This window comes from Cornus florida, unplaced genomic scaffold, assembly GCF_030987335.1.
Source record: "Cornus florida cultivar Cherokee Brave unplaced genomic scaffold, ASM3098733v1 CherokeeBrave_3.0.0_Hap2_Chr11, whole genome shotgun sequence".
NCBI lineage: Eukaryota > Viridiplantae > Streptophyta > Magnoliopsida > Cornales > Cornaceae > Cornus > Cornus florida.
Window position 1 is genome coordinate 96,731,573 of NW_026775581.1, and position 15,612 is coordinate 96,747,184.

The following is a 15,612-nucleotide window of genomic DNA, read 5'->3' on the forward strand; positions in this document are numbered from 1 at the left end:
TTCTTTTTTTTTTTTTTAGCAAAGTGAAAACTAGGAATACAGTGATTTAGGCAAGCTAATCGAAAGTACTGAACTTCATGAGAATGTATCCTCACGATCACCTTCTGCAGTGTCACCCTCCTCCAAGTTGCTGAACTCTAAGAAATGAGTTGGCCTGTGATCCTCGTGATAGTACTCTCGAGGTGTTCCCAGCTTGATACCATACCTCATGCTCACTGTGTGCTTCACCCCCATGAAGTTGTAATTCCATGGACCATTATCCGGGATCTAACACAAGCCACAAAATGACCTAGTTAGAACATTGAAGACAATAAAAAAAAATAGTATACCATACGCAACATGAATATCAATGATGCAATTGTACAGTTTAAAGACAGAAGGAATTCTTGACATAAAAAACACAATCTGACAAATTCTTACCATGTAGAAACCAAGGAAACGATCACTCAGCAGCATCTGGACCTTTTCATAATGTGTTGGCAAATAACCATGAGGATTGCTTCCAGTGTCCTTGTTGGCACGCCCCCACTCATAACCTGTTGGGGTAAGCTTATATGCAGTTAGCGAGCAGGAACCCGGAGTAAAACTGCAAGTCAGAATGATGCATTTTTCCCCATCCCATTGCTTGTTGTTCTCTAGAACCCGAGCATGACTAGTAAGATCCTGCATCCAGTAAATTGCTTGGTTCAGAGGACAAATCATGGCACAGCTCGATCCCACTACTAATCTTAACATATATAATTAGGAAGCTAAAAAACCACTTTTATACAAAAATCCATTACACAATTGAGAACAGAAGATGAACAAAGCAAAAACCTGTGGTGACAACTGGGGAAGCTCATTTGGTTGTGTGTGCATCCATCCCAGAGGCTCCAAATCAGTCAGGAAGTCATGCTCAGGGAGAGCTGATGGGAGATGAACTTGCTGATGGGTGCCCCACTGTGGTGGCATGGCAATACAGCGAATTTCCTTGACCTGAGGATTGTCTGGAGGACTTATGCCATACAAGTACCCTGAAATTTGAGTCCGCAGATCGGCAATGCATATGAACTTCTTCAAGATGTTCTTGGGCATGATGTAAGTGTAGCCTGTTTCCTGCATCATCAGTTAACTCCAATGTAAGCAAATATTAAACATTCAAAGTTCATAAATTACTACAAGAGATAGGTGAAGAAGTACCTTTATGTCCTCTGAATTCACATATATATGATTCACTCGAAGATAAAGGTTTGTAGCTGAAATTGCTCTCACACGCCAATCAGTCTTGGACCCAAAAGCAGCTTGCTCATAAGGACTTGTGGTAGTGACAATGAGTTCATCACCATGCACATTTGTCGTCCTTGTAGTGACTGCTGTTAACTGACTCGCTTCTTTTGCCTGAACACAAAAGTAAAATTATATCTCTAACTAGATACACAACCACAACTAATATATCTTATCATAATTATTAGAAAGAAAACAGCACAATTTCACAAAATGAATACACACACACACACACACACACACACACACACACACACACATTAACAAGAATTCACCTGTTTCTCAATCTCGGCAATCTGTTGTCTCTGTTGTGATGGTGGAGTAATCTCAGCTCCAAGTATTATATCACGAATCTCAGATTGTGTCAGTGCTGATGTGTTCACATTGTTTTTCTTGGCATAGTCTGAGAGTATAAGATCTCTTAAAGCAACTTCAACCTGCACCATACAATCTATTAGTGTGCTTTGCATATGAAAATTAAGAACAATTCTTCATACAGCAATTATTCACAAAATTCAAGGATGGCAACTCAAAGTCAATACAAGCTTTGTAAAGTAAAATCGAATTAAAAAGTCTCAATTTAATCCTTTTAGATCAAGTGGAAGCAATCAGTCAACCTATGCATACGACTACACCAGTACCTAAACATGCAAGTGGTTAAGTTGACATACCTTCATCCATTGATCATCTGTAAGAGATGGCCAGATGTGGTGAGGCTCAGTGATAATTGTCTTGTCAGGCTTCAATAACATCTTCGCTTTCTCATTGTTAACATGAAGTGCACGCAGAATCAGAATGAGTCTGGAGAATGCCGTGTAAGATGAAATACTCTTCAACCAATCATCGTATATATTGAACAAAACCATTTGTGGCTCTGTCGCCTTCAGAATCAGATCACCAAATTTCTCAATCTTTAAGCAAGCTTGGAATGGCAGTTGCAACTCACTTCCTTTAATAACAATATTAGGGAAATCCAACAAGTGAACCTCCAAGGGATCCAGCATTCCTTTACGAGTCACAATGATTTGCTTTGGCTGTTCTTCAACAGGCAAGGAACGCACAAGAGCAGCCACTTCTTCTGCTGTTTTCCACTTGGCCAGCTGACCAAGTCGCTTTTGTCCCGCCCATACACTTGTGTGAATCACCTGAAAGAAATAAGAATTACACGCTTTATATTAAATAATGATAAAGAAGAAGACTATTACTTTAATTGCGCTTCATAACAAAAACAAACCTTCAGAAACAGCTGCCCTGTCCTTGGATTAAATATGAAGATTGCACCATTGATGGGTTTTGTTGTGAGATTTCCTTCAAATGTCTTGTGGATTGTGACACGATACACATTTGTGTCATCAACAAACCAAATTATTTGATTGCTAAATATCTCCCCATAATTTTGAGATGATAAATATGGCTCTGTGGGCTCAGAAGAATACAACTGCAACCCTTTCCTTATCCGCTCCCTCAAAACATATAAAGCTGGATTTGACTGCATATACACAAAATGTCATTAGTCTACTGCTCTGAATCTATAATCTACTAGTATAAACTTATCTGTAGATGTAGAACATTTAAACAATAAATACTACAATCAGCACACCTTCATAATCTTATTCATAGCTTGATTAAGCAGCGGTTTTGACCCTGGAAACCAGTTCCCGAAAGCAGAATGCAAGTTATATGCAAGATCAATGCCAATCATAACCCCTGCAATGAAAACAACAAACTAATTAGCCTGAATACAGAAATTTAACAAGTTAACTATGACCAAAAACAAAAAAGGATGCTATACCAGTTGGTGACGGATAGATAGACATGTTATCTGTAGTATAATCCATGAACTTTGCCCGGTTATAGCGCTCAATATCATGAGAATCATAATCTCCCCAACGGAGCTGCACATCTATCCAGTATTTATTGCTCGCTTTTTGGTCAAAAACATCTTTTGATTCGGCAACTAAACTGGGTTTTGACATGAGCCATCTATGGGCTGCAAACAGAAGGATGTCAGCACAAGAGCTGTTCATTTTGTAGCTCTTTCGAGGATGGATTGTTTCCTTCTGAACAGTCTCAATTTCCAATGCGTCCAATTCTTGATCCAAAACCTGGCAGAGATCCATTACTACACTCTCATGAATCTTCTGCCACAAATGGGCACGGAATATCTGTATCAGTGATATCTTAAGAGTTGGTATTTTCCCATGCATGAATATCCCAGTCAAATCTAATTGCACTTGGAATCCAACATAGACGTTGGCCCTATTTATTGTGGGCGACCACCAAAGGGTAAACCGACGGTTAGGAATCTGGTTGAGCCCAGATCTTTGAGCATTTGTCAGTTTCTTGTATTTCATGGACTCCTCAAAACCTGAAGCCTTTTCCCAGAAAAGACCCTCCCAAGTTGGAAAGCTGAAATATCAAAGATAATAAGTTAATTACCGAAGTACTTGTCAATGCAAACTCTCAACCTTAACAATTTGTGAACACATTCAACTATTGCCAGAAATACTAATTGCCACACACCAAAGTGACTTCTCGTGAGCCTAAATACAGCCATCATCTTAGAAGGATATAAATGATTTTCATTGGTTCCATAAATCCCAAACCTTCTATCAGGAGGCAGACAATATGCTGTGTGTAGATTGTACTTTATATTATAGTTTCTTCTCTTAAGTCCATTGAGTTGCCCAAATTAATAATTAGCTTATGATACTAAGAAACAGTAATGATGGTAATAATAGAAATGTAAAAAAAAAAAACTGAGAGAGAGAGAGAGGGAAAGAGAAACATACTAAGTTCCCTTGAATAATGTATGTTCCAGAATTCCTTCAACACCCCCAAGTGCTTGGATAACATCAGTACGATAGTTATTCAAGTTCCACAATTTCCCATCATGCCTTTGGTGAGTCCACCAAAATGGGTTTTGTTTCAAGACTTGATACTGTTTGAAATCTGTCCGAACTCTCCATCCTTTGTCATATGCCAGTGTATGTCGGTCTTTCTGGAACAGAGTATTGATTCGAGGTATTCCGCGATCCCATGAATCCTGTAGAATGAATTGAAATAAACAATTAGTCACCCCACTAAAATAAACCATATTCATGCTTCACAAAATTAATGTTGTTGACCAAATAATTGGTTAACAGCTACAAATAGAATACATTCCAATACCACCCATCCCGGTAAACCAGAAATACTCACTTCCAAATCTTCAAGGGTCAAACGCCTATTTTGTGACTGAGCTTCCTGTCTCTTGAGTGCATACTCTGCCCAAACTCTCTGTGAATCAATGAACTCACTCTCCCATGGCTGTTAAGAAGCCAGAATGATTATTAACACAATGAAGTAAAATATATGCAGGAAATATGATATATGAATATAAGAATTCCTATACCTGTATGTAACGATAAAGATTTGGAATCAGTTGGTCCTCTTCATGACTCATTCCAGCCCTAAAATGTGTTACACCAACATCTGTCTGTTGACTGTACCGGAGATCACTCTGTGGAATTAATATATGACCCATTGATAACATGCCAAGCCCTCCAATTTCCTTTGGTGTGTAGAAAATGACAGGAGGGAACCTGAAAACAAAAAAATTACATTTAGGAAGACCCCACTAACATAGGTCTTAATTGAAATATAATAGCTTGCATGACGAAGAAATTTACCTGCTAGGCATCTTTGAATTTAATCCAATCTTTATACGGGTTTGAATTTTATTTTCACACTTCACCAGCAAGTCTAACAGTTCCTGTGTATGCACTGTTGCTTCACGGAAGTATGTCATCAGGCCTATAAGAGCCGTATTCCATTTGTTGACAATCTTTGTGAACGTGGTTGATCCTGAAGACATAAGAATTTGCCTAACACGATTCTCAAAAACCTTCATATGTTCATCATCAACTCGTAAGAAAGCGACAGCAGTCCTTTCCTTGGTCTGTTCATTCTGCAGATTCCAAACACCATCTCTTGTGTTGCTGAATGCCTCTTGGGTCATTCTTATCTTAGGTAGTATACGAACCTCAAATCCACACCTACACATCAACAGCATTTATTATATATCATGTATCAAAACCAAAATAATGAAAATCTAATCATCCTGTCCTCTAGCAGCAGACAGCAAATAACAGAGGTGAAACAGAAAAGGAGGAGGAGGAGGAGGGGGGGGGGGGGTGGTGTGGTGGCGCCTTGTGGCTTTAAATTGCACTGACATGACTATGAGAATATCTGTGTCAACAAGCTAAACTGGGAACCCCTTTTTTTTGGCAAACCATGGTTGAATAAAGTCCAAATCAACAATGTCAAACCACAAAGAATTTGTTAATTCACGACTGTGATGCTCACACAAAAATCAACAAGTAAATAATCTAAGCAGAATCAGACTGAAGAACACGGTGTGACCAGGAGAGAAGAACCAAAAGGTGCAAGAGGGATTACTTGTCAAAATTTTCTTTTTTTAAGGGTGCAAGAGGGACTAAGATATGACAGTAGCCAGTAGAAAGGCAAGCTTATTATTACTCTACACAAAATCAATCATACATGAAAAAGATGATCAGAGAAACTGTAACAAAATATACTTACATGCTGAAAAGCAAGTTCGGATTATCTTTGCTATAAACAGAAACAAAGCTGTTCTCCCACTCCAAAGTTGTGATACTTCGAGGAAGCCGGTTTTTCATATCCCAGAATACACTTCTCCCAAGATTGACTGGAAAATAGCAAAGCAGTCAGGTTTCCTTAAATCTCTTAAAAACCACTGCATTAAAGACTTTTGCATAAATTTCTGGTTAAGGCAAAATAGGATAAAATCTTACCATCATGCTTCATGAGACGCATTCTTGCATCTCTTGGCCAGCACTTCTTATTGTTATAACCAACCATGTTTTCATTATTGGGATCAGGATGCTCAGTAAGATATCGCTGGATAAGATCACGAGCCTCTTCATGGGTGAAGCGGAACAATATATGCACCTTGTCGATATACCGAGAGTACAACCGTATTGGATGTCTCGTTTCTACTTTGGTGTCCCAATAAGTAATGAACTCATTAGGCATCTGTGGTGGACCAGCAATTTCACTGGCTCGAGTCAAACCAAGAAGCAAGAGATCCAGCACAAGTCCATAATATTGTACGACAAAAGAAGCAAACTGAAGACCACGTATAAGCCCATATGAGTTTGTATGACTCATGTCCTTATACGACAACACCACATTGTTCTTTGCAGTCACATAATCAGCAATATTATGATCAAGCACCAAACGTAAAAGCCTACAGAAGTAATTAAAAAAAAAAAAAAACAATGTTAACATTCCGAAATTTTATGCCAAATAGATGCAACAAAATAATTCAAACCATAGTCTCACCTGTTAAGCATGGTCAAATCAATCTTTTCGAAGAATTTCTCAAACTTAGTCTGAAGCATCACCACACATTGTCCTTCACTAGTGTCCCATACACTTTGCAAATTATTTATTCCCTGGCACCATTTATAAACTAAAAGCGGTGGTGGCTCTGAATCTGCAGGTTTTATCCAATTTGGAAAGAGATGGCGCTTGTCACCTTCATACCACAGATATTGGTCTAAATATGCATCTGTAATCTTTTCAAGAGGTTCAATCTCATAAACTGGAATCAGATAGCTGTACAAATCCATGAACTCAATTCCAACCTGCAAAATATAACATTCTCAATTATATTCATGTTTTTAGCAGTGACTTTCAGATGCTAAAACAAAACTCATTCTCAGGTATCATAAAACATACTTCTTTGAAAGCACGTTGCGTAAGCAGGTGACGCTTAATCCGTGACAAAGCTTCATGTGGATTGTCATAAGCTTGTTCAATGAGGCCCAACTCCTCTCTTTGTAGTTGATTTAACCTCACAGCCACACTATATGATTCCTTCAACCTTTCAAGAGCAAGGATCAGAAGTTTCGTATCATGCTTGTAAGACAATGGAGGGAAGGGAATTGGGGAGAACTTTCTTGATTCCAACCAATGCACAGTGGTCGTATAAATAGCCACTGCTTCTTCTGGCGTGACATATGGACCATCTTTCAAATAATTATGCTGACGTTCCTATAGAAAGGGTGGAAAAAATTATAAGCAAAAGAAAAATAAATAAAACAAATAAAAAATTAAAAAGGAACATATCAATAGTTAGAAGCATCAAATGATGGGCAATAAGTTTCCTATGCAGTAAGAAATATCACCATTAAAGTACAAGATAGATTTAAGAAATATAGACAAAAAATATAATATATAGACCTGTTCAGCCTTTAGCCAAAGGCGAGTCAGTCTCCCCAGATTCTTTCTGCAGACCGTCTTGTCAACTGTTGCACCCCTTCTAATACGTTCACGATTATAGTGAGCAACATTTGTCCACCAATCAGCTTTTGACTTGACATAACGAAGGATCATATTTTCAATTGGAACTGGCAAACCAGGCACCTAAAAAATCCTCTAGTGAGACAATATCAAAATAGATGAATAACGGGAGAAATAAAAAACCAAGACACCTATAATACCTTCCAAGGGATGTTTGCTTTCCAACAACGCCATGCTTCACTTAAATGCTGCAAGATAGTTCTTGCTTTATTTTGCTTAATGCCCTCTGCAGTTCAAAGATACGCCATCATGACATAGACAAGGAAACCACATGAACAATTAATAACAAAATGTGAAAAGTAAACAATATCCTATAGAAGATTAATAAAGTCAAAAAATGAAGTAAAACAATATCCTATAGAAGATTAATAAAGTAAAAAAATGAGTTGATCACCTGGCATGGCATCAAGAACATCATGCATGACAGCAGCCCGAAGTTCCAAGTCGAAATGGCTCTCAACACGTTGCTTTGTCACAGTCTTGGCAACTCCTTTTGAATGTCGCCCTTCAAATTGTCGTGCAAGTAAGTTACCCAACCACCGTTCCAGAAGAGGTACTATGCCACGAAGGAAGAACAACCACACCCTCCACATTGGTGCCCAGAAGCCACATCCAGGTCCTTTCCCAACTGGTCCAGTATTAAACCGATAATATATCAAGTGCTTCAAATCTTTGCACATTCGAATCTGTCGCATAAGCCTGTACTTGTAACGATACATGCCTGTCAACTGGCCAACGTGGGAGAATGTATATTGCAAACCATCTGCCAACTGAAATGCATCCACATTTCCCAAGCGGAATTGGATATTGGCATCAACTACAAGCTTTGTCAAACGCAGGATTTCACGGCATAGATGGAAAGCATTACCGAACCGTGACTTCTTACGTTCCTTTGTCGTGAGTGTCTTCACTGGCTTCAGATTGAAATTATAATCCAGGTGAAGGTAATTCAGATTTTTCCTATGTATCAACAGATTCAGCATGTTATACCCTTGCTTACAAACTTGAAGACCTGCTTCAGCCCAATCAAGTTCAGTAGTTTGAAAAAACTTTGTAGCTTGGAGAGACCGGAATAAGTGCTTCTTCTTCTGAGCCTTAGGAGGTCTGTGATGCAGCTCATTCAACACAAAACATTTCAACAATTTCTGGTAGCTTACCCGGACTTTAACCGGGTAAGACGGAGGACTGCAAGAGAACAACCATAAAAGCATGAGCCCAGATATTTTTTAAATAAGCTGAATATAAAGCACAAAGAAATATAGAATTCAATCTTACCAGTGCTCCTTGTACCACTCAGACACAAGGGGTATATCTTCAGCTCGTCGCATACGACCAGATCTCATGTTAAAAGGACGTGGTGCAAACAATAGTGAAATACCAGCAGCTGTGGTGTCAGTATAAATTGGAATGTTCGTCAGCAAGGGTTCCACCCCCTCTGGCAGTTCAAAATCGTCGTCATCGTCCTCTTCAGAAATTTTCTTCTCACGACGGTCCTTATGAATGGTGGTTATTGGGTGTATTAGAGGATCATAATAAAATGCAGGTAAATCAGGATCCTCCGTTTTTATATACATGATCATAGGGGTATGATAGATACACAGCTTTACTTTCCTGGGCCTATTGTTATATAAATGTGGGAATGCAATTCTGTACTCCGTCCTAAGAGGCGAGCGAATGATAAGTTTGTTAATGTCATTAAACTCATTCCAATCCTCATCTCCTTTTTCCATGTCACGATACAAAGGCTCAAACTTAGGACCACCTGCAAGAATGTGAATGCTTTATTAGTTATTCAATCTACAGGTATTAAAAGAACTGAAGCACAATAAGACACCAAGGTTCAAAGCCAAACTAAAACGTGGTATGCTTGTGACGCCAAATTTTTAAATTAAAATAGTACAGACCATAGCATAATATTTCAATTTTCGACAAACACTTACACAAAGGTGAACTAGGTAAACCAAGAAAGCTGAGAACATACCAGGAATGCACATGTTCAAGGCTTTAGCAGTAAAGAATGATTCCATATCAAACAAGTAGAAGTAGTTTCTATCAATTAAATCAGAAAGCAGCTGTCCAGCAAGCCGATGGAGTGTTGCCATGATGGGAAGAGATAGATGCCACTTTCTGTAACTTGGACCATTTATTAGCTTCGTTTTCACAAGAGGCTTATGGTCATAAAACCAATTATACACTGCAGAATCTTCTTCCTCATCCATCTCCAGTTGAATAGGTTCCAGAGGATCAACATCTAGTAGATTATCAGCATAGTCCAATGGAGGCTCCTCGTCATCAAAAGGGGGGAATCGCATCCTCTTGAAATGCCGACGATCCCTCTTCTCTCTTCGCATCATGATCCACATCGTACCCCACTGTAAAATTGTAAATTAAGATTAACCAATCTCCAAAAATATAGTTAATTAATTCTACATAACCACATGCACAAGAAGTATAAAACAAGAAGTTAACGTCCCTAAAACACTCAACTCAACAAAGCCTTTTTACAAATATCAGGGACCGGCTTTATGAAACCTGTTTCGCTACTCCGCTCTACTTAGGGCCATAACCTTTGTCAAGCCACATGCTTTATATTTGTCCCTACAAAAATGGAAGAAAATATCGTGGCTCCTAAAATCATTCCCAAAGAAAAGAACTCTTAAGAACCTTTCAGGATCACTAAATGGGACATAACTGAATTTGTTGTCCATTGACTATAGCCTTCTGCAGTTCTTGTAATATAGCCCAGGGAGATAAGGGAAGGGAGGAAGGGAGGGAGGGAGGGAGAGAGTTCAAAATTAGATTACCTGAGCAAGATAGATAGGTTCAACTACCCATGGTATCTCATTCACGAAAGTGATGGCTCCAGTAATATGGTACAAGACCTTCACATCACGGACCTAGAATAACATAAACGTCATAAGATTACAAAGCAAAAGCAACGGAAGCATCCTAAAACAGGTAAAGTAATGAAGAAAAATCATGGAAGGAGAGAAAGGACAAATACCTGCTCCCAAGGCATTGGCATGTTCTCAAGGAGCTTGTAAACTGCATGTGGAACGAATTTAAGAGCTCCGAGATACACACGTTTATCATGGCGGAATTTTTTTGATGACATATCACCATGGTCCCTACACAAAAAAAAAAAAAAAAAAAATTCTATTGATACTGAATTTACTATGTTTTGCAAACATACATATTTTTTGTAATCATAACAGAAGGCTACGCAAAAATAAACTAATATGAATGGTGAGCATTAACAGAAAATGAACGATGAATCACATTGAATCTCAGCAATTGAAGAACTAAAAATATCAAATCTACTACTTCGAGAATGTCCAATGCCAGATTTTCAACCAACAAATAAACACAAGTACCATAAAAAAATAAACTCCCAATGCTAAATAATCCCGTGGGTGTCGACAGACGAAAAGTGAACAGATCTATTAAGATTAGAGTCAACTTAAAAATTAGGTACGTGGAAGTGAAACTAGCAGTGCACAGGAATTGATGCCAATAACAGTTTGATCATCACCAATCAACATATTCCAAGCAGCTTCTTTAAGTAAATATTCCAGAAGCTCAGCCATCAGCTAAAACAAAGTTAGCCTCCAACTCAGCTTCAAGCACAGACCATCCTTCCTGGTACATATTAAGCATTTTTTCCCGGTAATTTACATATTAATCAATTACCCTTCCTTTTTCTTCTTTACAAAGGAAACACACTTAATTTTACATTATTCTTTTTCTTTTTTTTTTAGTGCGGATGCATTATTCTAGTTTTGCAGAGAAAACTATTGTTTTAAATGCCAATACTGCAAGATGTAAAAACTATTATACAACCCAACCTCACGTTCCTACTCTATCTTCCATCTATCTAAACTCCGGCACACTATATGATTAAAACAACTTCCTACACTTTCTTCATCTGTCTATACTCCGACACACTATACATCATACATCCTACTGACAAGCAAATATATTGTAAAACAATAAGATTTACAAGCTAGTTATAACAATAATATAGTTCAACACAATATATGAAATTTTCCTGCTTAATAAAATACAGCTCTGGAATCACTATTTAGGTCTGGTGAGTTGGCCTGGCTTCAAAATTGCTTTGAAATTTTCTGATGACTCAATTCAAAATTATAATCTTACCCCTAAATAAACTTCTCCACGTTCAGCTATTGTCACTATGAACGACAAGGTCCAAATTCATCCAGTCTCTCAATAATCATTAGCCATAAAAATAAATAAATAAACAATTTCTCTTCATCATACTCTAAAGAAATTGGACCTAACACATGTCAATAAACACAACTCAACTTCACGCTCTATTGTTTCATCGTTCTTACAATTTTTCAATCTAGAATCAATTCGTTAACAATAAACAAGAATACTACACCCCTCAACTTAACATATAAACAGTACGCGTATCAACCAAATTTACAAACTTCACAGAAATATATAATATATATATATTTTTTTCACAGAAAGATATAATAATCATTTACTCAATTAAGCTGATTTACTCAATTAAGCTGATTTTAACTTTATGATGTTTTAGTATGGTTTCTCTTCTAAGTTTTAGATGAACTTAGTTCATCAATACAATTACAACCACCCATAATCGGGGAGCTTCCTGTTCTTGACAGACTAGCGACTCCACTGCTACTCAATTGGAGTCTAACCATGCTACTCAATTAGCTGTTCATGAAAACAAACACATGTTCACACATACAAACAAACAAAGCTGTTCATGAAAACAAACACATGTTCCATAACAAATACATACATGTAAAGTAAAGATAGCGTTGTTTAAACAGTTGCATAACTTGAACTCGAATCGAGAAAAAACAACTGACCTGATGATCTTCCTAACGTGTTCGGGAGGCATGTCCTCCTTCTGCGTCTCGACGAAACCGAATTTTCGCTTATCGCCGTAGCGTTTGGAATTGAGTTGCATCCACTTTCTGGCTCTCTCTTCGATAATAGCCTCCGCCTCCGCCGGCGACGGCAGAACAGTGTAAGAAGGCTGTTGTGGCGGTGCCATGGACGAGCCCACCGTCCCCGGCGGTGCCATAGACGAGCCCACCGTCCCCGGTGGTGCCATGGACGACCCCGCCGTTCCTGGCGGAGCAATTCCGCTATTGTTCCACATGTCTTTGTTTCGGATCTATAAACCCTAAAACTCCTAAAATACACACTGCATCGAGTTTTGAGATAGAGTGTGTATGTGTTTAGAGAGAGTAATAATGACTGTAAATCCTTCGATGCCCCAACTTTATAGTCTGTTTCAACTTTATAGTCTGGATGGCGATGAATTACTTCGGTTAGGTCATTCGGTATTATAATGGGCCAAAAGAGCCCAGACTCCGCATTAGGAGGCTATGGTGTGTGACACCACAAATGTTAATTCTTAGTAAAAACGGAACATAGTCGTGCAAGCATTTTGAGTCGCACATTTTATTGGTTAAAAAACTCAATTATAGGAGTAATTAATATCACTTTTCTATGTTTTTTGAAATTATAAAATTTCAACTTTTGAAATCAAATTATCTTTTCATATTTCTTTTTTTTTTATTCTATCTTACTTACACGTATGTGCATTTGTATATATAACTTTCATTCTTATTTGCTTACCTGTCTTATTCTTTTCTCTTTCTCTTTTTTCAATTGTTTTGTTTTTAGTTATATATGTATATATATATATATATGTGTGCGCTCACCTTGTAAATGGTTTCTCACTGTTTCTCCCTCTTCTTTAAATAAAGAGAGAGCAAAAAAATAAAAAAATTATATGTGAATTGATTGCTTCTTTCCTTTTCTTTCTTTTTTTTTTTTCTTTTCAATTCTTTCATTATATATATATATATATATATATATATATATATATATAATCATATTGTTGTGAATAGATCAAGAAACCATACTTCTCTTATTTCATATATTAACTAAAACTCAAATTTTATAATATTACTTCAATTAAAACTCAATCTCATACCTTTATTTCAATTAAGTTACATAAAATCCAATAAAAAATCCATCAAGGTGAAACTTTTTTTGTTCACTATATATATATAACAAGTGAACGAAATAAAATAAAGAATGAAGTATAGCCATATATATCCAATCAGAAAAAAAAAGAAAAGAAAAGAAAAGAAAGACAATTGTTAAAAATAAAGAAATAAAATAAAACAAAATATATATAACAAAGGAAAGAAGGAACGTTATTAGGTATAAAGAAAGAGAAAATAATTTAAAAGGGTAATTTAGTCGATGAAGTTTTATAATTTCAAAAAAATAAGAAAGAGACATTAATTACAACTTCTAGGGTTTTTCAACCTATAAGATGTGTGCACAGTCATTTGTCTTTTTTCTTTTCTTTTTTTCAATATTTTTTATATAAGTCATTTGTCCTACTAAATTTAGTTTATTTTTTTTTTAAAAAAAATATATATATATTTCTTATTATTTTATTTCATGTTAATTTTAGTCAATCTCTTTATCTTTTTAAAAAAAATCGTTTATTATTATTTTATTTCATATTAATTTTAGTCAATCTCTTTATCTTTTACCTTCCATACAAGCACAAAAATATAAAACTGTCAACCAAATAAATTTCTAGACTACTCTTAAGCACATGATCCATTGGCAATGAACTCATCTGCCTCCTTGAACCAATGCTAGGAACCCTTCAAATTTAGTTTAAGTTCAAACTTAGTATTAATTTAGTTCAAACTTTGTAGTAAGATTTCTTTAATTATAATTCTGGTACTTCACAACCCAACAAATAATTTTTATTTATGATGATTTAAAATTTAATCCGACCACTTCCACCATAATGAAAAGAGTGAGTTCTCCTATAATCTACTTAGATTAAGTTTTTAAATAAGAGTCAAAATTCATTTTACTCTGAAGTTGATCCGTTTAGTTTTAAGTAGTTATATAAATTGAATATATATGTATATTTTTCTAAAAGTATTGATCTTGAATATTTCTAAAAATGTATTTAGTTATTCATTTATATAGTGAGATGGGCGCTTCAGACCTGACTGACTTTATGGATTCGATAATTGATTATTTAAAAAATAAGAGCAACTGGTATCATACTTGACCCGTTAACATCCCTACCCATTGCAACATAGACCATGACATTTCAACAACATTCTTTTTCTTTCTAAAAAATTATTAAAATGCTTTTAATGAAAAAAAAAAAAAAACACACATTTTCTGATCAAAACTAATTAACGTTTAACTAGTCAACTGACAATTATCATAAATTGACCAGCCAAATTGATGGGAAATGGCAAAACAGACCCTAATCCCTCACGGAAAATGCCCTCATCACAGCTTTCTTCTATCCAAATATTTATGTTCCATTTGGTAAGAAGAAAGGAAGAGGGGTGGAGAGAAAATAAGAAGGAAGAAACAAACAACCTTCTTTTAATAAAGAGAAGGCAAGGAGAGAAGAGAAAAGAGAATGGTTGGGTCATCCTTTCTCCTTCACAAATTTCTATTCCTCCACGAAAGACACGGAAGAAGAAAGACAAGGCTATTATAAATGTTTTTAAATTACAAAATTTCCATATAATTAGCACTTTCTTTTATTCTCTCCTAACAAACAAAATAAGATATTGTCTTATTCCCTTCTCTTCCCTTCCATCCGACCAAACAAAAAGAGAGAAGGATGCAATCTCTTCCCTAGAAATGTTTTATTCATCTCTTCTTCTCTCCCTTCCATCTAATTTTCTTTCTTTCTACCAAACAGAGCATTAGAGTTTATTTGCCATGTTCTGGTACCATAATAAGTTCTTGGACTTCTCTTCATAAGCCACAGAACAATGATCTCCATCCCTGGTAAATGTAATACAAAATGCAGTCTGTCATGGTTAGGAGTTAGAATTGATACGAAGCCAATATGGCGGCATATAATCATACTCTCCTTCAGGAAATGGT

At 36.5% G+C, this 15,612-nt stretch overlaps 1 protein-coding gene across 1 annotated transcript; it reads right to left on the reverse strand.

Moving 5' to 3' along the window:
* On the reverse strand, positions 1–12,965 carry LOC132286379 (pre-mRNA-processing-splicing factor 8A). Its single transcript, XM_059788707.1, has 25 exons — positions 12,519–12,965; positions 10,658–10,781; positions 10,458–10,550; positions 9,635–10,025; positions 8,929–9,415; positions 8,048–8,838; positions 7,794–7,879; positions 7,534–7,716; positions 7,030–7,344; positions 6,631–6,935; positions 6,081–6,535; positions 5,848–5,974; positions 4,935–5,300; positions 4,658–4,847; positions 4,465–4,572; positions 4,056–4,309; positions 3,056–3,672; positions 2,864–2,970; positions 2,498–2,752; positions 1,935–2,408; positions 1,539–1,700; positions 1,180–1,377; positions 817–1,095; positions 421–663; positions 1–267 (listed from the first exon to the last, which is right to left on the reverse strand). Exons 1-25 carry the CDS (start codon positions 12,812–12,814, stop codon positions 76–78), a joined length of 7,098 nt encoding a protein of 2,365 aa, XP_059644690.1. The 5' UTR covers positions 12,815–12,965; the 3' UTR covers positions 1–75.
* Between the last annotated feature and the right edge of the window lie 2,647 nt (positions 12,966–15,612).

Excerpts from the sequence above, each read along its gene's own strand:
- LOC132286379 (XM_059788707.1), bottom strand. The coding sequence starts at position 12,814 with ATGTGGAACAATAGCGGAATTGCTCCGCCAGGAACGGCGGGGTCGTCC. Across the intron at positions 4,848-4,934 it reads AATTCAAAGATGCCTAGCAG|GTTCCCTCCTGTCATTTTCT; the intron begins GTAAATTTCTTC and ends TTTTGTTTTCAG. Across the intron at positions 664-816 it reads TTCCCCAGTTGTCACCACAG|GATCTTACTAGTCATGCTCG; the intron begins GTTTTTGCTTTG and ends TACTGGATGCAG.